Source organism: Leptosomus discolor, chromosome 3, assembly GCF_034619465.1.
Source record: "Leptosomus discolor isolate bLepDis1 chromosome 3, bLepDis1.hap2, whole genome shotgun sequence".
Taxonomy (NCBI): domain Eukaryota; kingdom Metazoa; phylum Chordata; class Aves; order Leptosomiformes; family Leptosomidae; genus Leptosomus; species Leptosomus discolor.
The window spans coordinates 72,281,782-72,308,259 of NC_141393.1; the positions used below are offsets into that span (position 1 = coordinate 72,281,782).

General features: G+C 38.8%; 1 protein-coding gene across 5 annotated transcripts; it reads right to left on the reverse strand.

Annotated features, from left to right (window-relative positions):
• Positions 1-1,250: 1,250 nt before the first annotated feature.
• UCHL5 (ubiquitin C-terminal hydrolase L5) lies at positions 1,251-20,998 on the reverse strand. 5 transcript variants are annotated; one of them, XM_086462561.1, is made up of 11 exons: positions 20,913-20,998; positions 19,332-19,395; positions 17,492-17,597; positions 9,696-9,821; positions 9,552-9,613; positions 9,337-9,467; positions 7,661-7,724; positions 6,453-6,555; positions 5,876-5,986; positions 4,102-4,200; positions 1,251-1,862 (listed from the first exon to the last, which is right to left on the reverse strand). In XM_086462561.1, the coding sequence occupies exons 1-11, from the start codon at positions 20,992-20,994 to the stop codon at positions 1,818-1,820; spliced, it is 993 nt and encodes a 330-aa protein (XP_086318687.1). In that variant the 5' UTR covers positions 20,995-20,998; the 3' UTR covers positions 1,251-1,817. The 5 variants fall into 5 exon arrangements, with proteins under 5 accessions (XP_086318687.1, XP_086318686.1, XP_086318690.1 ...); XM_086462560.1 differs by having other exon boundaries at positions 5,876-5,989; XM_086462562.1 differs by lacking the exon at positions 1,251-1,862 and having other exon boundaries at positions 4,101-4,200; positions 5,883-5,989.
• Positions 20,999-26,478: the final 5,480 nt, after the last annotated feature.

The following is a 26,478-nucleotide window of genomic DNA, read 5'->3' on the forward strand; positions in this document are numbered from 1 at the left end:
AGTTTGTTGAAAATTGCAAAAAGAATTTGCTGCTTTAGCAAAATGCCTTTTCCTCCTGTACCTGCCCAAGCATGCAAGTAAAAGGAGAATGGAATGACTTCAGCAGAACTTAAGTTGACATCTACTATGGAATAGCAACATTTTATTCTAGAGAACACAAAAATTCTCCAAGGCTGCCAGGGTGCAGCAGAAGTCATCGGGCTACCACTTAAGATAGTAAAATCTTTTAAACAGGTTGAAATGGAGTTTACAGTATAATTTTAAGATCAGAAATGCCTTTTACAGAGGCAGAGTCTTCCCCCTCCCCTGAACAATACCGCTGCAATGAATTACTCAAGTAGGGAACTCTCACCCACAGTTTATGTTCTCATCAACCCCATCAGTTCTGTACAAAAGACACATGGATCTCATGCTCTTTTCTAAAACAGATCTTACCCTTCCAGCCATAGCAATGACTCGAGTGGGTCCTTTCAGCAGTAGAAGAATATAGCATGTTTTACTTCTTCGGCCAAAATTTATCCTGTCAATATATATGAAGCACCAACAGATAATGGAACTGGTTTCATACCGGGTTGCAAAAAAATTCTCTAAATATAGCACAGTCTCATCATACAAGCCTACAAGACCGAAGGACCTCACAGTCCCATGAAGTATGCCTATAGGCAAAGTAAGTGAAACAAACATCTTTCACTGCTTTTAAATCTCTTCCAAACAATGCAAGTTCTTTTGTTTGTTTTTCTATTTCTTGTCCTAGTCTTTTAGGAAGAAACTGGAAGTTTTCTAAACAAATTTATATACACTATACACTAACAGTGTTTCAGTAATTCAAATATTATCTATTGTTACAATGGCCTGTTACTATCCTTACCAAAACAATCTGCTTATTCATACTTCACATACGAGCAGCACTAAAAAGGTGGGATACCATGTAAGCTCCATTCCCCTTTGGTCCATGGAAGACAGTTCAAGCATCTTCCATTACAATGTTGTTATCAACAACAATCTTCCATACACATTTTTTCTTACGCTAAACTATCTGAGGTCAATTAAAAAGCATTATTTTCAAGACTCAAATTTAACACACTCTGGAACAGTACTACCTTATATCCAAGAATATTAACTCCCCAAAACAAGAGCGTGCCTTCTTTCTAACCCAAATTTAGACTGCATACGCTCCAAGTCACAAAGCTGATGACAGCCAATACATATTCTAATCCTCTTATCCAATAATAAAATACCACAGAAGAACGTTTGCCAAAATAAAAATGGGAATATTTATTATCTTTTCTACTAAAGCAATGCAGATCTTTTGAGATTATACATTGGTCTTTGCAAATGTTTCTACAACTAAATTCATACTTTTAATTTTGTAAAAAAATTAGACACATACTTCATAAAAACAAAGACACAGGGCATGTCACTGAACAACTGGATAGTATAATTGTTAGTAGGGATGAGCAAAGAAAGCTCATGCTTATACTTAAACTCTGGCATTTGTATCATTATCATATATTCAAGTGGGACAAAATGGGTACATTTTCCTTGCACATTTTTAGGTCCACTTCCCAAGCTTTCAGAAATCAGATAGACTGTTAAATACTGAATTTGACCAAGAGAACCTAAACATTACTTAGCAGTACCACATGCACAAGATGCAGGGGAAGGAAGAAAATTAGACCCGTGCATACAGTACAAGACAAACTGTTACAACTGTCAAACGTGCGCTGGACAAAATTTAAAGTTTATGAAAAGTTTTATTTGTTGTCACGAAAATAGTTTCAGAAGCACATAATTGTATATATTTTGCAAAGTCATCTTCACTTGGCCTCCTGAACTTTCTTGGCATTCTGTTTTTCTTTTGCCTAGAAAACAAAGGGAGATTATGTTAAGCTCTGATAAGACAAAGATCATCTTTTTGGAGCTTTGAATGACTACTCACTACATTTTTGAACATTCAACAAAATATGCTGTAGAAACAGACATTTAAAATGTAATTTTAGACTCTTCGTAAGTACCCTATTTTACTAGGTTCATACACAAAATCTTTTAAGAATATATATAGTTTTAAATATATAACATGGAAGAAACTGTAACATTAGGTAACTTCTGTAAGGGAAAAGGAGAGGTGAAAACCAGCACTATTCACAGAATGGTAGGAGTTGGAAGTGTCCTCTGGAGATCATCTAGTCCAACCCCCCTATATTTAAAACATAATTTAACTTCCATTTTTCATACCTCCTTATTAATTTAACATAGAAATAACTCTTCCTAATTAAAACATTTTATGTCACAAGAAAACACTACATTCAGATACACTGATTATCACAAATTAAACTTTGAAGGCAGCAAGATCTTAGTTTTTTAGATCTTTCAAAAGACCACAGTGGGAAAAAAACCCACAAGAGTTCCTGCCCAGGTATTTGTGAACAGATTCTCACGTATCAACTGACAGATAGTTCAAATTGATAGAGAACTAGCATTTACTTCTGTATTAAGATTAGTCAAGAAGAGGGGACAACTGTGAAAAAAGATGAGGCAAGAAGAGGGGACAATTCAGATGCAAGAGTAGCCATCTTTCTGTCAAAACATTTGTTTATTCTGAATCAATTTGCTGCTTGTTACCACTTATTATTGAACAGAACTGGATCTAATTCAGTGAATTAGAATTAAGATCTGTTATCACCAGCCGCTTGGGGCCACTGGAAAAAAAAAGCTTGGCAGTGTTATAAAAAACTCCTGCTACCATGAAACTGGATTAAAACTCCACAAGTTACCCAAAGAAGGAAAAGATTAAAAACCAAATCCAAAAGTTACCGTCTTAGAAACAACTGGCCTGAAAAAGTACTTTCCTTAAGTAAATTCAGCTGAAGAATGTACTCATTAAATAATATTTCGCTCTCTTTTCATTATAGAGGTTCTTTTTCAGTGTGAGTTCAAAATTATGGATACTGTCTACGGCACATGAGTAGATACGCAAGCCAGCACTGATCTTATTACAACTGAAATACTTGATTAGCCATCCAGTTTAATAACCTTTCCACAGTGACAGACACATTTTAATAAACAGGCCTTAATACAAACCTTAATAGTAAATCAAGGTTAATAGCTAGACACCTTAGAAGGAGGAAAACAGTGGGCCAGTAAGTCAGCATAAGAACTGAGAAAATAAAGAGAACAAGTTTCAAGCTACCGAAATACCAGAACCTCTGTGCACAGGTTGCCATCTAGTGTTGACGGTAGATAAAACAACAAAACAGTATTAAGAGTCCAGGTTGGCAAAACTGATCAATTTTAGAATCATAGAATCATTTAGGTTGGAAAAGACCTTTAAGATCATCAGGTCCAACCATTATCCTAACACTGCCAAGCCCACCACCAAACCATGTCCCTAAACGCCACATCTACAAGTCTTTTGCACCTCCAGGGATGGTGACTCCACCACCTCCCTGGGCAGCCTGTTCCAACGCCTGACCACTCCTTCAGTAAAGAAATTTTTCCTAATATCGAATCTAGATCTCCCATGGTGCAACTTGAGGCCATTACCTCTTCTCCTCTCATTAGTTACTTGGGAGGAGACCAACACCAGCCTCACATCATCTGTGTATGTTCACATTTAAATAATCTTCAGTTCAAAAAGGGATATGAAGAAAGTGTGGGGAGCTCTTCCACATATTAATTGGAGCTACACATCACAATTTTAATAGGACTTCTACTTTCCTGTGTAGAAAAGCCCAAATCACGTGTGTCTCACTGTAGCACCTTATACCCTGTAATGTGACCATTTAGCTAATACTGAATTGCCTCTTCCTATACCACCATTAGAAAAATTTGTTTGGGTTGTCAAAGGGGAGATACAGTTTGCCTTTGCATAACAGTGCAAAGTTGGTTGGTCCCACATCTCCAGTCTCCACTGGAATTGTGCCTCTTGAGAAGTGCAAGGGACTATCAGGTAAATCAGCAATATATCTGAGTGTAGTGGTTTAAATAAACCCATGCCATTTATGCTTCCAAGATATTGGACTGCATTTTTAATTTTAAGTAGGAGGTATGAAGAATTATAGTAACATACTGTTTCCTAGAAGTCAGCTAGGAAATACTCACTTTTTCTACTAATGGTATTAACTGTTGGTGCTCTGCTAGAGTCTTTAATAATTCCATGATGAAAGGCAGGTAGTTATGTTTTCTTCTAATATTTTCAATCTAAAAATAAATTAAAAGCATTAACAGAATTACTATACGGCTAAACGGGGATTCTTCCCCTCCCCGTTGTTGTGTCTGTTGTCATGTCCCCCCACCCCCAGCCCCCTGGAGCTGAGTTTTTCTTTACATTTCAGATAGCCAAAAATAAAATTGAAGCAATAAAACTCTGAGCACACGGTGAGAAAGTATATGCCAAATTAATTTACTGTTTAGGGCAAATATTCTCCTTATGGTCTTCTCTCACAGCAGTTGAGCCGCCCCCCCCGCCCCCCCCCCCATGATTAAGTAGGTTATATGGTTTAGCAATGCTTGTCAGTGTTACAGCAGTGACCTAAACTATTCACTTTTTTCTCAACTTAATTTGCAGTTCAACCAACATACTTTTACAGTCCCTTGCATGGCTGTTGCCTCAGCCTAGACTGTAGGCTTAAAACGTTTTCGTAAGGCAAACGCGTAACTATTTTTGCTACGCTGAACACTTTGCAGCATCTACAGCAGTTCAGTCCTTCAGAAACGCAGGAGATGGTTTGGTTTTTCAACTGAGAGGAATGACCTTCATAGACCCCAAGCAGATACCCTCACATAAAAAAATGTGGGCTTTTAAGGAGTTTCCACAATATTTCTGTATACGATTATGAACCTCAAGGTTTTTTGCACCCCAGCTTTCATTTGTTTGCTTACGGTCATGCTTGGTAAAGCACATGCTTTGCTGTTGTGGGGTCTTTTTGTTTTGTTTGTGATTTTTTTTGTTTTGTTTTGTTCTTGTTTTTAATAGTTTCTTGAATTGCTTCCTGATATGCTGGGGAATAGAATGTAGTGACGCTGCTTTAGAGACAGATAACAGTAACACTTTATAACTTAATACATGTACTGCAGAAATATATTTGAAATTATCTTTAGAATTACTGAAGTCTTGGTCTGTACCTTCTAGAAACTAGTGAAAACATCTTTCATTTTTAGTGAAAACCCACAAAAACTAGTGAAAACATTTCTTTACCTTTTGATATATACAACTTCTATTTTAAAACTTATTTTTAATCTAGTGACTTACTATACCCCCACTTTGCCCCCAAAATAAGTTAAGAAATAAAAAAAAAAAAATGTTACCCAGCTTTTTTTCCCCTCAAAACATTCCTTTAAAGTATTAGGGAATTATCAAAGAACTTGCAAATGATGATCTCAGAGAAATTTTCTCACATCTCATTTTCACTAAAACCAGGCGTCATTTCAAAGAATGATACACTTTCAGTGCACACACAAAGTACTCATTTAGGAAAAAGCAGAATATGCCAATTGTGCCTTCACTGCTTCTCACTGTTACATACAGCAGTGACAGCACATTAGCAACTCCAGCAAGAAAATGCTGATCAGCCTTCTGGGGCACATAGAGCAACTTCTTTTAAGAGTTCTAGAACTCACTGTGCTTAAAACATATTTTAAGGTGAGAAAGGGAGCTACGGATACAAGTTACAAACTGACTTTTAAACCTTATGCTAAAAGGCAGCAAACTGGTAATTAACCCATCAATTCAGCAATGTAACACAAATTTATTTAACTCTTTCTCATATCCATCCAATTCCTTCAGATTAATTGCAACAGCCTCCCATAAATATAAAAGTTGGCTTTTTCTTACAACTTTCCCAATAATTTCATCAGAAAAACAAAGGCTACATACCTTATACCTTTTTAACTTTTGGTTCTCTTCTTCAATTAACATCTGGTATTTTGCAACTTCTGATTGTATAGAGCTTAACATATTACTGCTTTGATCTGTGTCCATAGGCTCCTCCTTCCACAAAACACAAAGAGTGAAATGGATGACATTATTGCATTTTTAAATTTTTTTTTTTTTTTAGATTAAAATAAGCCTTGTCTTAAGAATATTGCTATCACAGAATGATCCAGTTTTGCTTACAGTTATAGGAACATTCAAGGAATTTGCGGAGTTAATTACAGGCAGCTCAGGTACTAGGAAAAGAATTGTGCCACTACCACAGCAGATTAGTCAAGACAGAGCCCCACAAGGACACAGTCATACTGTACCCAGTGCCTCAAGCAGCTCACTCGAACTAACCAGAGCCGCATCGGTGCATCCACAACGCCCTGCCCTCTGCTGGACAGGTATGTAGCAATCCTTCCCTGCTTTTTTTAGTGATGCTCCATGTGGAGCAAGGAAAGAAGGATGTGAGTAATAAAGAGAAGATGCAGGACACTCAGAGAACTACTTCAGTAACATAAATACCATGGCTTACCTCTGCAAGTTGCTGCTGTAATTCAGCAATTCTCTGCTCATATATCATCTTTCTGTCGGACACAATAGCCATCAAATTAAACCTTATCTCACCTTCACTGTACCTAAACGAGGAACAAAAACCAAAACAAACAACCAAAAAACCCACTTTCAATATTAATCATAAACATGACAACTCAAAAACCTCCTCCATGATTTCATTATAAAGGAATGCATTTTGTGGAAAAAACCCTAAATGGATCTATTAAATTAAGTTGTGCTACAGATCCAATCTTGCCACAAAATAAAATCAGACCTCAGATGAGCACTATCCAACACGTAACTCCTAACAACCTTCTCTCCCTAGACATTACTACTCCTGTCCGCGGTCACAAAAAATATATATTGAAACTTTCCAAAAAAGAAAACAAAACATGATATAGTTGACAAAATTGCACAAGACTGCTGCACACACTATTTTTTTTTGTATTTTAAACTTTCGCATTACTGTTACTTGTTAGAAAATATAGGCGACTTCTTCATACAATGTGAGAAGTACATTCAACAATTAGACTAGCAGGCTTTTCAGAGTTTAAATTCTCCGAATGCAATTTGGCAGTAATGCTTTGCTTAAAGTCTTCAAGTAAAAGACTTTGAAAATTATCTTATAAAAATGGGATAAAATAAAATTTGTAACATGTTAGGGGCTGCAGTTTGGGGTGAGAGCTAAGAAGTAGGAAAACTTCTATAGTATGTTTTTCTAAGTTAAATTTCTAAAACAAGTCACATACCCAAGGAAAACTTGTTCTCTGTAAATACGAGCTATATGGATATAGTTATTATCTGGTATTTTTAATTATAAATGCACACCCAAACTTTATCCACGGTAATGGCACTCAGTTTTCACTCGCAAAGACCCACAGTTGTCTAGCAGAGTTAATAATCTTGCTCTTCCTTTTTCTGAGTACTAATAGGATCTCTCTTCACTACACAGATACCTACTTTGATTAATCACACAGGAACACAGCGTATTTGAGACTTATCTATCATCACATTTGGCTCATGTTGGGCAATAGGTTTGAAGTCACACAGTGATATGCACATAAAAATGGTGCATAAGCGTCATTCCTTAGCAATTCAGTTGAAAGCCTTTAATTGAAGGAAATTAAGAGTAAGGAATTTTTAAACATATATAAGGTGCTGTATTTTAAAAGCATCATGACTATTTACTTTTGTATACGTTTCTCTATGACAGGCCGTACAGCACTTATCCAGTCATCTTGATTGCATGCACCTAGAAAAAAACCACAAAGAAAAAAAATAATCTTCTTTGCAGAATTTCTTGCAAATTCAATACTTGTATAATTCAGGTTTATGCAGTATCTTCAGAGTATGTAACAAGTTTTTCCTTGGCCACTACAGTCTCAAATTACTTCGGTGATTTTTTTTTTTTTTTTTTTTTTTTGGAGGTGGAAGACTTTTTTTAATAAAAAAATTGAAATAGTGTACTGGGCAAGCACTGGTGCAAAAATAAATTTTAGGGGCATAAGCATCTAACATTTATTTTGTTGATTACAAGAAACAACGAAGGGGGGAAGAAAAGTATGTTACATAAGATTTTTATGACATAAAAGAAATTAGTTGGTACGACAACATAAAAGTAGACAGCAAAAGTATGAATAGTTACAGCTGTTCCACTTAGACAAAATAAGGAGTTAATACTATGTAGATGCAATACAATGTTAAAAAGAAAAAATATAAAAGCACATATGATAATGATTTTAAGATAAGCGAGAGAATAATTAAAGATGATTTTGTAAATTGATAAGGCCTCTTCAACAATTTCAAGACCTTAAAGCAAATTAAGACACTTGTGATCTTGTGACCATAAAAGGTACATTACTGGTAGGTCTGCAGGCTGTATAGTCTCTCTAGCCAAACTAAAGATGAGATTTAGCAGCAAGCCATTACTCCTCTTAAAAGTAAATACAACTGTCAATAAAATTGGGAAAACACTCTGGAAATGAAGTGTGGAACATACTGAGATTATACCAGACTCAAGAGAAAAGTGCAGACACGTGACAGGCACTGTAGAGCTTTTCGGGACACAAGACAGTACACATACCTCAAGTTAAGAAAGATTACAAGACACAAAGCAGGAACAAGACCTACAGAGGATAAAACCATGCTAAAAGTAGCTTTTTTTAAAAAAAAAATCATTGTGAAAATATTTGCTATCTAAGAAGAAAGAGGGCAGTGTGTAAACACCAGCCACGTAACGTATAAGAAGTGTATGGAGTCAGCTGTATACATGCTCCCACAGAAGAAACAAAATGATAAAATAAATGGATAGTTTATAATCCATCTGGAAAAAACTAGCTCTGAAAACATGACATGGGAAGTGTCTTGGGTGACAATACCACAAAAAGACAGACATGGGGAAAAATATTAGCAAAAGAAATTGCATGCTATCAGTAAGGAAAGTCAAACAGATGACAGAGTTTCACCAGGTTGTTAGAGACAGCTCAGAACAATAACACATTTCCTCAGGTAAGGAGAACAAACATGCACAAGAGGTGGGTTATGTAAACTTCTCTGTTGCAACAAAACTATTAAGGTATCAGAAGCCCACTGGATTGCATGACCTGTTCATTTGGTTATGGAATAGAAGGAGGGATAGTCAGAAACATGAAGGAAGCGGGGAGAAAATTGCATTATCAGACCAACAAAAATTAAAAAATACTTATGACTGCAAAGTAGTAAGAGCCCGAATAGCACATTAAGAAAATCTTAAAGATATGCTTTATTTTAATAAATAACTTGGTTTGACCTCTAACATACAACCAATTTGTTGCAAAAAGCTGTTTTCAAAATGAAGGATGTTCAGAAAAAAGATTTGATATTACCTAAATCAATTGGTCCTTCCCTTAAGCCATCTAGTTCATATAGCCGTCCATTAACAGGAACATAGCTTACAAAGTGAAATGCATCTTCTTCTTTTGCTGAAGACTTTGCGTCAAATTCAAACATCTGTTGTCTGCAAAAGAAAATTTAAAAAAAAAAAAATCTGAGATGAAAAAGAAATTGCTCAAATTTTGCCTTGATTTAAAACTCATGTTACCTGGCAAAACTGTTGTGAACTTGCCGAATCACTTCCGAGTTGCTTAGCGCTAAGCCTTTCATCTGAAAGTAACAAAATTGAACTGTAAGCCAACACACATATAACACTATAATACTTAAAATACAGAAAATAGTAGGTACTTACCGCAGCATCAAAACTTTGTGAAAATTCTTTAAATTCTGACAAAGTCTCTCCTAGATGGATATCTTGATGAGCACAATTTAATAGCACACTTACTATGGCTTGAGTTGCACAAGCATTATTAATTACCTAGAAAAAAAGTGTTGAGAATTTGTTTAGCACTGGCGATACAAATTTAATTTAAGCTGGGTAATTACAAACACACTGTCTACGGTGACTGACATTAGAGCTTCACTCTAAAACAGGCAGGAATTCTAGTCTGTGTAGCCACAGAAAAGCCCTTGCTGTAGGAGACTGATAAAATGAACACTGGATGGCTGTCATATACAATTCCTTGATAAAACTGGTATTTCATACCTCTACAGAGAAATTCTGTCATTCTACTGCTTCACCACCTCCCTAATGTGATTAATAAAGGACACAGAAGAAATACAGGAACCCTCTGATCTGAGTGGAAAAACAAATAAAGTACTATTCAAAGCAAGCTGCCCAGACGATGTCATATCTATGGTCTCAAAACAAAAAAGTAAACTCCCCCAAACAGAATGTCCTTCAAATAATCAAAACTCCTAGAAGCAGTAGGAGCTCAACAAAAATATTAATTTGAGGCAATAAAGCACATTATGGAATCTAGAAAATGTTCTGTTGGACAAAAAAATTCAAATATCCTAGGGATAAATGTTCCAATATGTAAAGATTTTTTTAAAAGATGGTTTGCTGAATAATAAGCCATATGAAATTTTAGATTTTTCGCTTGTTTCTTAATTTATGATACACCTATCCTTTTCAACCTAACATTTAAATTACTAGTTTATGTGACACTGTTCCTTAGACTTAAGCATTAAACATTCCGTTTTTAGAAAATATAAACAACCCCCTTCATACTACAGCCATGTCTTTAATGTTGCTCAGTAGTACCAAACTATTAGTATTTAAAGACAGGCACTACAGGATTATTAAAGACAACGTAAGATTTAATTAAAGGCACAGTAATTAAATGGTATAAGGCCATAATACAAGAAAGACTTCATATTAGCAGTTTTTTTCCTCAGTGAGCTATAGGCTAGGAAAAATATTTTATCTTCAGTCTATGAGACTACATTGCAACTGAAAATACTACTTAGGCATTAGGACTGGGAGAGAGGATGTTGATTTTGCATTAAAAAATGAAAATTAGTTCAGGGCTGTGAATGTGAAACCACTTCCAACAAGAAAGGAGAAAGAAAAAAAGAAAAAAAAAACCCCACCAACCTCTTTTACAATCAAAGCTAGTCCCTAATAAAGGAAAACCTAATATGTTAATGCTGTAAGCCACATCATAATTTTATATATACTTTTAACTGTTCTCAGTTCAGATTATGTCTGTATAGTGCAGATGATAAAGAATAACAAAGCACTTGAAGAAAAATACAATATAGTTGACTTAAATTTTAACCAAGGGAGTCAACTACACATAGAGAACAGATTACAGCAAACAAACTCAAACAACCTGCAGGCACAAAAGCTAAAGGCTAGAGTTCACACAATCACAAAATAAAGGACATAGAAGGAAAATCCATCAAGGACAGCAAAATAATGAACAGTGGCAGAAAAATTAAAAACCACAGACTACTAGAATGACATAATTTGAGAGAATCAATACTATAACATAGGAAAAGGAACCAAGAACTGAAGATTCTCCGAGAGGTGACTAGGGCATGGTATCAGAGACGGTTGTAAAAGTAGTACTAGGATAAAAGCAGTGAGATCTTAAGTGGATTAGAGTGGGCTAACTTGAATTGTTTGTTATAAACATTGTAATTAAGGTGATAGAGAAAGGAGAGAAACCTGCGATGAAGAGCTACTAGAACAGTGTTATTACAACAAAGGGAAGGCCACCACAGTGAACTGCACTTGTTAAATGATAACTAAAACAGGACATTATAGGGAGAGACAGCACTAAGTGGTAACTATTTTTACTGCAAAATCAAGAAGGAACAACCAGTCGCTCTGGCAGACCACCAACCCAGTAACGGCTTCAAAAAAGGGAGAGAAATTAAGCGATATTTTGTGCCTAGAGGCAAGATCAACACAGAAACTGTGCTGGACCAGCTAAACAGCAAAATTAGGAGGAAAAATTAAACTTGGCAGGGAATTGCTCTCATGGTCTCATCAAATATTTGCCTTTCAGCATAAATATATTTTTGTATTCCAACTACAGTATGAGAGGAGTTTGTTTAAGTACATAAGGACCAAGCTAAAGAATCTTGTCTTACTGCTGGAAAACAGATGCAGATCTCAAACCAGTGGCCCCAGCTGCTGAAATGGAAAACCATTCTAGAGCTACAAATACTCCTCAGAAAGTGAGAGGCAGAGGTAAGGAAAAGGCAGCAAGAACAGTCCTGCAGCGGAGGAATACAAGCAAGTGCAGGTGATATGCATAACACCGTGTGTTCCTGGATCTAGATGACATGAGAGCACTACCAAGATGGAAGGAGGAGGTACCTAGCCAGTGGGTAGCTCACGGGCAAGGTGAAAAGCAGGTGACTGCAGTACCAAATGTAGGTGAGTGTAAGGTTTATTTGTCACACAGTCACAGCATCCTATCACTGCACACGGCCAGTCCAGCACTGCTGTACACATAAGCTAGTGAGTCCAAGGGGGACAAACTGGTCAGGATACCCATTTACCCTGATTTCCAGCGTGCCTCTTATTTAAGGTGTTTCAGCGTTGGCAGAAAACATTTTCTGCATTTATATAGCATGACAATATATGCTGGTTGTCCCAGAAAGATTTTTATTTTGACTTGAGGAAACTTAAGGAATATTTTCTGTATGTGTCCAGAAATCCTAACATTTGCCTGTATATTCCTGTCCAGGAAGTCCTGGTGAGATATTTGATTGATCAATATTCAGGACTCCAACTTAAAGCAGATACCCATCCTTGAAATATTTTGCTAGCAAAGCTACAAGATCTGTTTAATAACATTTGAAAGAAAATAATATTTATGTGCACATAGCGAGATCTCAAAAAAACTGAGAAGACTACCACATCACCAAGTGAAGCCTAGCTTAAAACAAAGGAACCAGTTGAATAGGCTACTCCGGCACACTCTTCATAACTTCATAATCATGCACCTTTCCCTAAGGGTCCAATCTGAGCTTCTGGATCAACTTAAGGCTGAAGCACTTTATGTTCTTCCCTTGCATCCTCTATCTGATGTATTAAGTATTTTGCTTTTCAAACTGTGGACAACTCTGTGCTGCAATTGGTAGTATGACCAGCAAATCTCCACGATTCACTTACTAGGCATCCCAGCATTATGAAACGGTTGGCTTTGCAAAGCTCAACGTGAAAAATTCAGTATTAGGACAAAGTTCCAAAGCTTACTCTTGTTGAAAATTCCTATTTTTATTTACCTTATTCATTTGGAACGAAGATATAATCTTCCTATAGTGACATTCAATTACCGAAAGTCTCTTTCTGACTTCGATTAGATGTGTTGCAAGTTCATTTTACTTCTTATCAGTTATATGTTATCCCAAGCTTTAGCTTTAACACAGGTATCTGTTCTATCTTAATGTTACCAAACCTGAAAATGTCAAAAATTTGAGTTTGAAATCAAGTGAAGTATTGGAAATGTTGAAAACCCCACATATAATATGCTTCCATTAGTGGCACAAAGATAACTAATGACCAATGTTTTGTTATTAACAGTATCTGTTAGAAAATCCTCCTTCTGAAGGTATATAGAACTTATTTTCAATTAATGAAGTTAATGTTTTATTATCACAATTGTAATGTTCTATCATCTTAATGCAGCATAAAATAAATACATGGCACAAAACAAAGGCATGACACCGATACTTCAGTAATAAAACCTGAAAAAGTTATTAAACTAGAAAAAAATTAGTTCAGAAGTCTGCAACAAGGGCATTCTTTCATCAAGAGACACTTCCACTTCTGCAGTGATCAGCACAGAATACAGCTATTCAAAACAGTGCTGAAGACAGCTGAATACATTGAGTGGTACAATCATGTAGCCACTGTGTGTAAAAATAACAGCAAGGGCCTACTTAAGCAACACAGAAATCAGGAAATTCAGAGTTAAGGCTGAAATTGTATCCTTAACTCACCTTATTGAGCCTACGTATCCTAGCTCAAAGGGTATGTAAGATCATCCAGAGTTCTGTGGCCTCAAATAGAGGACCAAACCATACCTAGGCATAACAGGGAGGCCAAATTTAACATGAGTGCACATAAAAGTGACCATTAAAAAAAAAATCCTTTAACACGCATACATATTAGACAGACTTTAAAATTCAACGCCCCCAACATACTTGTGATTTAACTTTGGACAAGATCTGGTTGTCGTTTGGAATTCAACTACAGCATTGCTATGGAAGTGGATACGAGTAAAACGTTAGCATGCACAAGCTTCCTAGCAAAACTGTTTCCTAATGCAATTTTAAAGATGTTTTGCTAGACACAGTTCGAGAGCTGCAGCCTTTACATCTAACTGAACTTCCCCCCCACCATGAACCAATTTTTAAGATGGAACATTTAATTAAAATTGAAATGAAACAGAGCCATGCTGCAACAGCACCATTTATTTCCCACAACAAATTGTTGTCACATAGTAACAGCCTTGCTCACACCGGATGCAGAAGGACACTCTGAAACTTCTCTGCAGTAAAATGGATTGTATCAGATCTCTTTAGATGGTAACATTTAAAAAAATAAAATGTATGGGAAAGGAAAGAGAGCCAAAGACTTCTTGAGATTTTTAGGGCTCCAGTGTCACGTCAGTTTTGAAGATACAGATCAACAGACCAATAATCCTAAAAGTCAAAAATTTTGCTAACCCAGAAGATATCTATTTGTTCTGGGGTTCCAGCCTACAAATGAACACATGGCTATTTTATTCATCACTTTTGTAATTAAGAAAGAGAAGAAGAAGAAGAAAAAAAAAAGTCTTGACATTTGAGAAAGATTCTTGAAAGATAACAAAACCCCATTCTCAAAGGCACCATAAATTGGACTTAAAACATGTATAAAGAAAATAAAAAAGGCACATGAGCCCAGTTGCATGATAGCTGGGAGGAGTTGCTATTTTACAGTAGAAATATTTAATATTAACACTTGTCTTCTCTTGTGCTCCTGGGTGACTCAGAAGGCTGCAGACTGCGGTTTCAAGAAATGCAATAACCTCAGCACTGCTATAAAGAAACTTCTGTTCTCTCTCACTTACCTTTTACCAGCTTCAGCCTGTACATACCCACTGAACAAACACATCTCACAAGGCAGCAGAAGACTAGCCCAGAAAATGTGCACAGAGAATCTACAAAAAACCTGCTGGCTGATGAGCTGCACTGGCTCATGGAAGTTCAATGAGCAGCGGAGCTATTGCAAGAGAGGAACAGAACCATGAAGTCGAAAAGAGACAGGCTGGGAGGACCAAGACATCTTGCTCTCATCATCATCAAATCATCAGATCAGCCATTTGCTTGAGAAAACACTATCAGTCCTCAAAACAGCCTGTCAAGTGGCATCTGTAACTAAGGCTAACTTCCTCCAATGTGAAAGTCACCAGAGCTAAACTGGTATTACAAATCCCCCCACAATATCAAAACTGCTGTCATTTATCCGTTGACTTCTAATTTTAATTTCTTTAATTTCACTAGTCGTTCAGTCACAATACTTCAGTCCAGATAAAACTGAACCGATGTGAAACACAAGCATGTATGTCTACAAGAAATGTTTCAGTTTTGCTAAGCCACTGCACTTGACAGACAGACAACACTAAAACATGAAAAAGGTATTCTAACTTTAAACTTTTTGCAAGTTACTTTCGAAACATATATTCCACACCATTAAGTGCCATAACTAGGTACTACTATTTTAAAATAATAAACACTTCTAGAAATTGCTTACCATGCTGAAATTAAGGAATCTTAGAGTCACTCCAGCACACCCTCCTTAAAAGCAGCAGGTGAAGGAGGAGGAAGATTAGAAAGTTCCTGTGCCTCCAAAGAGGTTTCAGACTTAAGAAAACATTAAATATAAATGCTTCAAAGCAAGCTACAAAATAAAGACTTTTCATTGTTAGCCCTTAATTTTCTGTTTTTATTAGCAAGTCTAACATGATCCAAATTCTCTGACGTACATTCTGCAATCCAAACTTAAAACTCAATAAAAGTCCTCTCAGCTACATGCTTTTAAACACAGCGTCATGCTTCAAAAAGGTAAGTGGGGAGTGGAAAAAGCAAAAGAAGTGGAGCAAGCAGAGAAATGCTTTGAAACTTTTCAGCATCCATAAGAACAGCAATTCTGGGGGAACCTCATCTACTCACAGGAAACAAGAAAGAGGAAATCCCTTGAATGAGGCTTAACCTGCCTTGATCTCAGGAAAAAAAATTCTCTAGATTCATATCAGAGTAATTTCCTCCTGCCACATAACTAACTTTGAGGGTTATATCAAGTATTTTCTTTGCATCAAGGCTATTCTGTACCCATAGCCTACTGATCACTAACACCATGTTTGATTAGGTAGAAATCACAACCTAAACCAGTGTCTATCAGACCTTTCAACCCATGAAGACACTTGGCGAACACCTGCTGATCATTGTATCATAAGAATGGCAGACACTGCTTGGCAGGACTCGAGAGCTGCAGCAGGGCAAGAATGAAGAAAACAGTATTAAAAAAGACCAGGGAATAAAGTCACCCACAATAGCATGAAACAGTAAGGCTATTATAAAAGAAACAAACTAAAGATGATTGTCCGCACAACAGAAGCACATGTATAGAGTAGCCAGAAGAGCTATAGATCCACCTAATGCTTCCATTGCTTTCCATCTTTCCATGCTTTTAGCTAGAAGTGTGTGGAGACTTATTTATATCCCGAAGTTTACACACTAAACACTTCTGCCTTCGTGAAAAAAACCCCAACCAACCAAAAGAAAACCAACAAAAACCCCCCAAACCCCGAAATAACAACCAGTCTATGTGTCAGTCTTCATAGAAAGCCCAATAATTTGCCCTTTGGTATGAATGCTTTGTAATTAACACATGTAGGATTATGCTTCTTGTTCGGACTGTCACATTTATCACTGTTTGAGAAGCAGGTCTTGAAAAAGAACAAAACCCATGTTTTTAGTATTAAAAACTCCTACTTTCATTCTGGTTACCTTCTCTTGCTTTTCTGCTTGACAAAAATATACACAGCAGCTTGTCAAAGCTAACACAAAATTTCAGTACTACTTGCTATTTAATAAAACACCATGGATTACACTAGCAGAAACACTTTTTCCTGTGATTTCTAATTTACACTCACCTTTCTGATTTAAATACTTAAAACTTCCATGCCAAAATGGTCTGCAGACTCTTAAAGGTATTATCCTAGAGTTGTACAGCCCTGGCTGCAAGGCATTTGAGACACAAGAAATAAAAACCAGATCAAAATAAACATTTCTTCCTAGAATTTGTTGAAAGTGGTTTCAAAAATGTAATTTGCTCATTCTGCTGAGAACATCTGCCAAGTAATTCCTTATTGCACAGAAGAGTGAGTTACTCTTATAGGAGAGGGCTGACAAATAAACAAGAGCTTCGCTCTTCCATACCTGATGATATTTTTGTCTAACTTGCTTTGTTAATCACCTTTTAATACATAGTTCCCACTCTCACAGAACGTTAGAGTTATTTCACCTTGTAAAATGTTGGGCTTTATGTACATATTAAAAAAAACCCCATAGTTTATTTTTTGGTATTAAAAGCTACGTTTCATGACATATCCAAGAACAGTACTGAACTTGCCGTACCTGTTTAGCAAAAAATATTGTATCCAGTCTGGAATCCTGCACAACAGAACCTGCTGGTTCCTCCCCAGGCTGCCACTTGAAGAGGAAGATCAGCCCATGCACTGGTCTAAAAAATAAAAAGGGTTAGGAAAAAAAAAAAAATCACCTGTACTGATAAAAAACATCAGCCAGAAATCTGTGCTGTAATTTAACTGTATGCTGGTAGAATATTTGTTAATTATTTCTTTCTAAACACAGGGAACTTGCACTGAAACTTTCAGATATGGTCTTTAATTAGGCAGAACATCCTTTAGGCTTCTCTCCGTATATGTTAAACAATCCCAATCTGAATTAGCATTTAGTCAGCAATTTTCGTAAGTCGGGACCAGTTTTCCCAGTTACTGTAACTATTACAGTTGCATAATGCTCATTTGAATTTGTTAGTGATAACTAGCTATCAAAACATTTGTCAATCATATACAAGAGCTGGAATTAAAGTTTTGGTAATCCTTTTAGGCTTAAATGGAATGAAATACTCAAAAGGAGGCCCTTGTGAAACTTCATGCTTTGAGTTATCTCTTTGACAAGCAAGAGAAACCCAGTTTTTTCTTCTAATAAATCAAGTCTTGCTTTTCAGACTGCATGTCTTGCACAGTAAGCAGCATGTTGCAGCGTACTTAGTGTTCCCATAAACCAAAATTAATTAGTAAAGGAAACAACTCTTACAAAATCTATAGCTACATAAAGCAAAAACTTACTTTTCACATCAACCTGAATTTAAGGTCATTGCTACAAAGATGCCACCAAAGGTTTATCTACAAAACGTAAACATAGTACTGTACTGCATAAACTGCTGACCAAAAGTCTGAGATGCCTTTTTAAACAGTGGGTCCACTGAGGGAATTTGAAAAACACTATGTGTTATTATATTCTTTTAACTCTTGGTGTTTAAATTAAAATACTGTACATGTGCCCGGGAAGGAAGAAAGCTGGCCACCACTCAAGACTAGAAAGATATACATCTGACAGTACAAGCAAAGCTGTTACTTTATGAACAAAACAGGAAGAGTTCTGATGAAATACCATATGAAGTACATAGTGCAGGCAGCAAATAAACGACCTAACATTTCTGTCATTCAGGTGTCACTTGACAAACACCTTCAGTCAGACAAAAGCTCTAAAACTACATCTTCTGTACTAATTACTACATCTTCTGGAAGATTAATCGTACAAGAGTAGGATATCTGCACAGGAATAGAATACGGTCTGGATTAGACGACATTTTCCTCTTGAAATCTTGTCTGTGAACACAGATTAACACTTAATGTATCACGGACAAAATGGTAAAAGAATCAATATTGTCTAATGAGGACAGAAATTCCATATGATTATCAGTCAGTGTCAGTTGTAATGAGACTATTTGCCTTCACATACATATGGAAGTGGTTCTGCAGGAAAAACAAGTTACAAAAGTATGTAAGTACAGTAAATTATTTAAGGCAACATCATGTTATGTGAGGAAGAAAGGAGATAAAGCAAGGAACAGAAGTTTGCCAGAGAATTTGTCAAAGGATACAACGCAAGCCAATGAGAAAATCATTGGGAGTTATTGTCACATTCTAGCTGCTATTAGCAACTCTTTACAAAACCAGAAAAGCTACATTAAGTATCAAGGCATGAACAAAAAGTAATTTAATTGCCAGTTATTCAATTAAATCGAAATCCTAATGAACTTCTTGTAGAAACTGAAAACAAAACAAACAAACAAAAAATTGCCATCAAAAAAAAATCCAACACACTCTCTTTGAGTGACTTCAGACACGTGTGAATAAAAATCATGCAGATTAGAGAAGTGCCTTACTTCAATTTTTCAAAGTTTTCTGGTTCCAGACTCCATATTTCTTCAACTTGTGCTCCTCTACAACCTGAAACAAGGAAGGAATCAGTTTTTTTCAACTACCTCATTTAAAAGGAACGCAGCCAGTAAAAGACAGACACACGAAAGAACTGTGGTAACATTTACAACTTGTATGTCCGGGTTATGGAAAAGTCTATTTAGAGGCTCTACGTATCTTCATCAAAATCCAAACAAGACAGGTCAAGATAAATTATTTCAGGAACTTCTCCTGTGTACGGCAATGTCTTTATAACACAGCTGCATCAGAGGAGATTAATATATCTTTGGTCACCTCACATACTTTACTCAAAAGAAAATAATACTGTTTTTAAAGACATTGTCACCTAGTCCAAAGCAGAGCTTAACACACCTATATCCAGAGAAAGACCCACGGTAATAGACTGGAAACACTGTAAACAATACACTCAAGCAAGACATTTGCATAAGACAGGGCCCAAAAAACTAAAATACTTAAGTGCGTGGAAGATTAATCTATCAATTAAACAGAAACACGAGCAGAGAAGCATTCTTGGACTCCACTTATGAGGAAAAGACGTGACAGAAACTGTAAGTCAATGTAACCTAACATAAAATCATTTTGCTTCTTTGGCCAAAACCCTATGTAGACTTACTTGTCGTTATAACCATATAATCACAGTATTACCAAAGATATTCAATGCAATTCAACGCAAAATTTAACATTCTAAAAGCCAAAGCAGCCCCTGGAAAGCCACCCAGCCTACTGCCAAGCACCATAGCCCAGCTTGGTCACAGCCCTCTCCCATAACGTCCTCTCCCCGGGAGGCTCCGTAAGGGAGTCAGCCGGCACACGACCCGAAGGCGCACCCGGTCCTCTGCAGACGCTGGTACCCCTCACTTCGTGGCATGTGCTCCCCGAGCCCTCCGGCAGGCGCGTACGTGTGCCCTCCCTGGGCGACAGGACGGGCTCCGTTCCGCAGCCCGCCCCGCGACTGGGCACCCACCTCCCTGACAGCGGGCACGGCTGGGCCGCGGCGGGGCCCCCGCAGCCCCCCCGGGCCGCTGCCCGCCGCCGAGGCCCGCGCAGGCTGCCCGGGCAGGCCGGCGCTGCAAAGCGGGAAGCGCTCGGCGCTGCGAGCGCGGCCCCAGGCCGGGACGGCCGCGCAGAGGTCACAAGAGACACGTTCGTTTCTCCTCGCGTCCGTTCACCGTCACCTTCCACAGGAGCGCGTTTGGTGACACCCCCGCGGCAGCGCTCGCTCCGCCGGCGCCGGCTGGCGGGACGCGCCGGCCTCCGGCCCCAGCCTCCCCTCCGCCGTGCCCCACGGCCCCTTCCCCACCCCGCCGAGCCGCAGCCACGCCGCAGCGGGGCTCAGCCTACCGGAGCCCCGCGCCCTTCATCAGAGAACCGGGCAGCGCCCCGCTGGAGGCAGCCGGCGAGTGGGCCGGCCTTAGACCCGGGCGGGAACCGCGGCAGCCACCTGCGGGGCCGAAGCCTCAGAGCCCCCCCACCTGCCCAGCGGCGCGACACCAACGCCCGGCCCCGCGCCCGCCTCTCTCTCTTACCGAAGCCCTTGATGAGCTCCGTGAAGACGCCCGGGTCGCTCTCCATGAGGCACCACTCGCCGGCACTGCTCCCTCCCGACATGGCGGCGGCCCGCGCGCTCCCTCAGGCTCGGTGCCGCCGCCGGCCGGTTAAGCTGCGAGGCCCAGGCACGCCGCTCCCTTCCCGGCAGGCCCCGCGGCCCACGCCGCGCCTGTCATCTCTATGGTGAGGCGGGGCGGGAGCAGGAAGCGGCGGCAGGGACTGGATCCGGGGCAGCCGCCCGCTCCTGGCGATGGCACCGCCCCGACCGCGGAGGGGCCGCACCTCCGCCCTGCGGCTCCACGGCTGTGGCGGCGGAGGAGCGACGGCCGGCGGAAACGCCCCGCGCCGCGGCAGGGAGCGGTTCCGGCTCGGCGGCGCGGCTCCATCCGGGCACTGGGGTGCAGCCGCGGGGGGCGGTGGGCGCGGCCCCATCCGGGTCCCGGGGATGCTGTCAGGGCGCTGGCGGGGCGGGGCTGGGCTGGGCTGGGCTGCGGGAGACGCGGAGCCTCCGGCGGCCGGAGCGGGACCCGCCCTGTCCGTCCCCCGCGCTCGGAGCCGCCTCCACCACCGCCCGCCGTCCCGGGCGCCCTCCCCTCCCCATAGCCCGGCGGCCGCCGCAGCTCTCTGGGGCTGCGCCACTACTCGGCGTCGGAGGCCGCGCTGGCCCGGGCAGGCCCTGCCCCGCGGCCCCACCCAGGCCGCGGCCTCGCAGGCAAGTCGCGCCTCCTGGGGGAGCGCGGAGAGTGGGGGGAGCGGGCTGGGCCCGGCCGGGTAGCCCGCGGGGCGGCGGGGGGGTGGTCAGCCCCGGCGGGGAGCGGGCGGCCGCTGCGGAGGGGCTGGCACAGATGCTGAGGGGATCCAGAGGCCATCTCTGTACATGGCCACCTCCTGCTTGGCACCTGGGCGGTGGAAACGCCGTGAGGGGATTAAAGGGCGTGTCCTTTGGGGTCACTCGTCTGCTTCGGCGTCACTTCTGTTTATCACAGTGGAAACCGACCGCTCAACTCACGAGTTTTCGGGTATCAACTTTAGATGCTTTTTCCTCATAATTTTGTTCTACATCACCTAAACTACCTTTTCCCTCCAGTCAATAAACCTTTGAGCAAATTCTGTAGTAGATTTTTTTGAGCAAGTATGTGGTTCGTCTAGTCTGATATCTCCTGTGCAGCCGTCACACTGGTGCTGGTGCTGATTGTGGTTTGGCGAATGGTCTCCTAGCTTATTTTCTGAAGTATGAGGGTTAACGTTGTTGTCAGAGCTCAGATGTAGCGCGCGTGGGTTTTATTGCAACCATAGCTCAGTGTGATGGTTTTAGTCTCTGCTTGGTAAACTAGAAGACATTCTTTATATCTTCAGTTTAATGCTTATACAAAATTTTGGGAGCAAGAGTGGGACAATGCAGTTTGTTATAGAACGAAGTGTGTATGGCTTTGAAGAATTTGAAGACCGTTTGAAGTGTTGTCTTTAAAATATCAATGCATTCTTATAAAAGATCAAAATTTAATTCTATATGTTTTCACTACAAAGTCGATTCTTCATTGTTAACATAGCAGTTAAATTTAAGAACTTAAGTTAGAACCTGTAGTTCTATTAAAGCTTTGTGCTTTTATTTTATTTTTTTTCATATGTATCTGAAACTTGTACAGTAAGACATTTTGTTTCTTTGGAAAACCAGGGGTGAATTGTAAAAGTCAGAAAATAACAGGTTAACTCAAAACTCAATCATGTTATATTACAGCAACACAAAGATGCTGACTTACCAATCAAGATGTGAGTACTATATAGGCTGTTTCAGACCAGTCAAAGCCGTATTTTACTTATAGGTTAATCTATATGGTGTTTGGAATATAAAAAAAAAATCCCTTAATGTCTTTTCCCTTTCATTAATAATGGTGAGCAGCCATGAATTTTAGTTCAGTGGTTTTCCTTATAAGTTATCTAGTCTGTGACTTTCAAGACTTTTCACGTTGCTGTTTGCATTCAGATAGCTCAGAAACTAGAAATGCTTATGGACCCAGAATATCACTGATAGATCCTCTTTGAGTATTTGAAATTCAGGCTCAGTGCTGCAGCTCACCAAATGAAGAGTAGGGTTATGGTAGAGCATACATTAAATGCGTATTTGCATTTACCCATCTGCGAGGGTGACAGTTGTCTGTGTTGTAGAGGTGTTAAAGGAGAAAATAAGCTTGCGGTCTGGGCAGAGGAGAGGGACTGGTTAGAGGGAGGGAATAGATTTGAAAGCTTGAGAGGCTGAAATAGAAAACAGGAGTTAGAAATGGCCAATGTGATTTAAATAGTTCAATGCTGAATAAGTGCTTTTCCAGTAGGTCCTGGCAAAGTTTAAATTTGATCCTTCTAGTGTGGCTGTTCAGTAGTGAAATTACTGGTTTGCATCAGCTGTTGCAGATTTCAAGGGTAATTTTTGAATTTGTTTTAAAGAATTTGCAATTTATATTAGGATCCAAAAGATTATGCTGGTTTGAAGCTCTTTTTAAATCCCTGAGGCAGCGGTAAGCTGTTTGAGATAAGCCTGTTTTGTATCCTAGATTGCTTATCAGAAGGCATTAATAACTTTTTTTAAGGTTTCAGAAGACTTGTTGTAGGCATTTTTAATGAGATAAGTACTGCAGGTAATTCATTGCATTGTGAATTATACCATGTTCCATCTGAGCAGAGGACTTTGAGGGCTGAGTGAAAATAAAGCTTTACAAAAGGTGGGAATTGTAACAGCATCTGGTTTTGTAGCTTGTAGTATGTTCCTAAGAAGGCAAATTAAAGAGCTAAACTTCAGAAAAACTAGAAGTAACTTCAGAAAAACTAGAAGTATACATTTGCAACTGTCTTTTAAAATATGGATGCTAGCACGTACCTCCTTTCAGTGCTATCAGTCCGTACAAATATAAACATAAAAATTATCCGTTATTAGCATGTGTAAGTTAGGTTTGTTACATGGTGTAATGGAGAAGTGCAGCAGGAGAATTTTTTCTCTGATGGTTAGCTCTAAACTTCTTTAATACAATACAGTCACTGTCACACTGCATATCCACATGTAACAATGAAGTAGTGAACTGTTTGCCTTTCAGGATGATAGCTTTGGTGGAAATACTGATCTTGTGTTACAGTGTTTTATAAATAAATACAGATTTCAAACCAGATAAGCAGTAGTTGTAATTTTAGAAATGTGACAATTATTTCGTTTAGGTTTTGTTCCCATTCTCAGGGTGGTGATGACAATGGTGGCTAATTTGTGTTAGTAACTGTAAGTGTGTGAGGACAAGTGAGACTCCCCAAGAGAGAATTAAAATAAAATGGACATATCAGATGGAACCTGTGCAAATGGAAAAATGTAGGAGAAAACTGTAAAATAGTCAAAGTAGTGCTAGTATTTCTTAATTTAATCAGCAAAGTAGATCATAAATGTTTTGTTGAACCAAAGGCATGGCACTTGCAGATCGGTTTAAGTCTCTGTAATCCATAGGTGACTGAAAAGATTTTTCCCATTATTCTCATCTTAATGTAGAAATATTTGTTAGAGCAGGGGCATGAGAGATGCAACAAGAAATGATTCTCAAGATTTCATACATATGGAGATCTTGTTACTCATGAATGATCCTTTATGCTTCTCATTCTTATTTTTCTTCCAAGATAATGGTGTTTTTCAGTATCTTCCCATGTACCCTTTTTTTTCTGATAAATAAACTAATGGATGCGGACTGTGATTGCAGGATTTTTTGTTTGGGTTTTGTATGTTTATTATGAAACATTACCTACTGTTTAATGAAATGAGCTAATTGAAATGTGTTGTAATAAATGTGTTTAGACATTAAAACATACTGATACGGTATTCATGCATTGCAAATACCACCCTTGTTGTTTTCAGTGTATTTGCATGCTTCAGATGTCAGTGAAAAAGTCAGCTCAACCATGATGTGTATTTAAATTGGTTTGGCAGGAAACATGGTGACAGTATTTAAGCACTAGGAAAAATAGCTGAGCGGTGAATAATACAATGAAAGATATTTCTTAGTTATTTTTTAACTGAAAAAAAATGCATTATTAAATGAGATATCAGCATATGGCTTCTATTTTTATGATCTTAGCAGCATATAGAATATAATGTGAGCACTGTTGGTTATTTATTATTTAATCTGGGTGCACACAGCACATCGCTGCAGATAAACAAGAATGGAGGAAGGGTACATTTCTAGTAGCTTGCAAAGAAAGGAAAATTCTGTGTCAAAGAGAAAGTAGGGAAGTTGTTTGTAAATCAGCATGTTACCTAAACTGCGTGGGGGGAAATCTGTCTACATTAGTGACATATAGTTGTGCTAGCTTATCCTGGTAAATGAAGCAAAATGGCTTTTATCTTCAGTATCCAAACAACCATGTCAAAAGTAGGTATCTGCAATACTTAAATGTTAAGTGGCTTTCTCTGAAATGTCGTTTTTGTGTGCTCAGACTTCCATGTGTGCGTATTTTCGGATCTGTACGCGCTTTGATGGAGCAGAGTATTGGTGCACTTTTTTTTGTTTTTTTTTCTTTTTTGAAAAAAAGGACACCTGGGTGCTATTTAGTGTCTTTTTATTGTTTGGTGAGAACTGAGAAAACTGAATTTATTATTGTCGTATTAATGTTTTGGAGATAGTGATGATGATCAATTTTCTTCCCCTTACTCTACTGATTTAATTTCACCTGCATTTATTTCAGTTTAAATGTTACAGCTTGGATGTCACCATGCTCTTACTCTTCCTCAAGTAAGAGCAATGTTGTTGCCTACAAGTATTACAGCTGGATTCTCTTGTAACTCAAGAATGTATAAATACAACCACCTGAGAGATTGTGAAGTTTTGTGCTGTTTTTTGCTGCTCAGCCTCAAATTTAAAGCAGGACAGAATTAGTTGTTACGTCGGTGTGTTTTCATGGATCTCATTTGAAACAGCAGACTATTTGAGCCTATAACAAAGACAATTTTTTCTTGAGCTACTGACAGTTGTTAAAAAGCTGTTGTCTAAGCCTCACCAAAACCCACCATATTTAAACTCTCACAAAGTCTTCTGACTAAACAGTTTTTCAGTATTTCAGTTCTTTATTTTAGCATCGTGCTTCTTCAGTTGATCAGTATTACCAAGTCTTCAGCGAAATAGAATAGGGCAAGGTCTGAGTTTTGAGCAATTTTGTATGCAATCCAAAAATCTACCTAAGAAAGTGATGTAACATGTTAGTGGCAAAAGGACATAAACCCAGCCATGTTTTCTGTGTGCCACTTATTTGGGTTAAGTAGCTTCTAAGTTGGTTTTAAGGAAATAAATTTGTCACCATTGTAACTCAGAGGGTTTTTTTGTTTCTTTTCCCCTAACTGTTATGTATCATTGCGCACTTAGAGTACACTCTTATTAAATTTAGGAAGGAAAAATTACAAGTGGATAGATAAGATGTATGTACTTTGCTAAGAAGGGATAAAGGAGTAGAGTGATCAGATTTTCACAGTAGTTCTTAATAAACTTTGTTATTCTTTCAACAGACCTCTTGGAGGTGTAAACA

Excerpts from the sequence above, each read along its gene's own strand:
- UCHL5 (XM_086462560.1), bottom strand. The coding sequence starts at position 20,994 with ATGTCGGGAGGGAGCAGTGCCGGCGAGTGGTGCCTCATGGAGAGCGAC. Across the intron at positions 7,725-9,336 it reads GGAAGGACCAATTGATTTAG|GTGCATGCAATCAAGATGAC; the intron begins GTAATATCAAAT and ends GTTTTTTTCTAG. Across the intron at positions 6,556-7,660 it reads ATAGAGAAACGTATACAAAA|GTACAGTGAAGGTGAGATAA; the intron begins GTAAATAGTCAT and ends TTCCTCGTTTAG.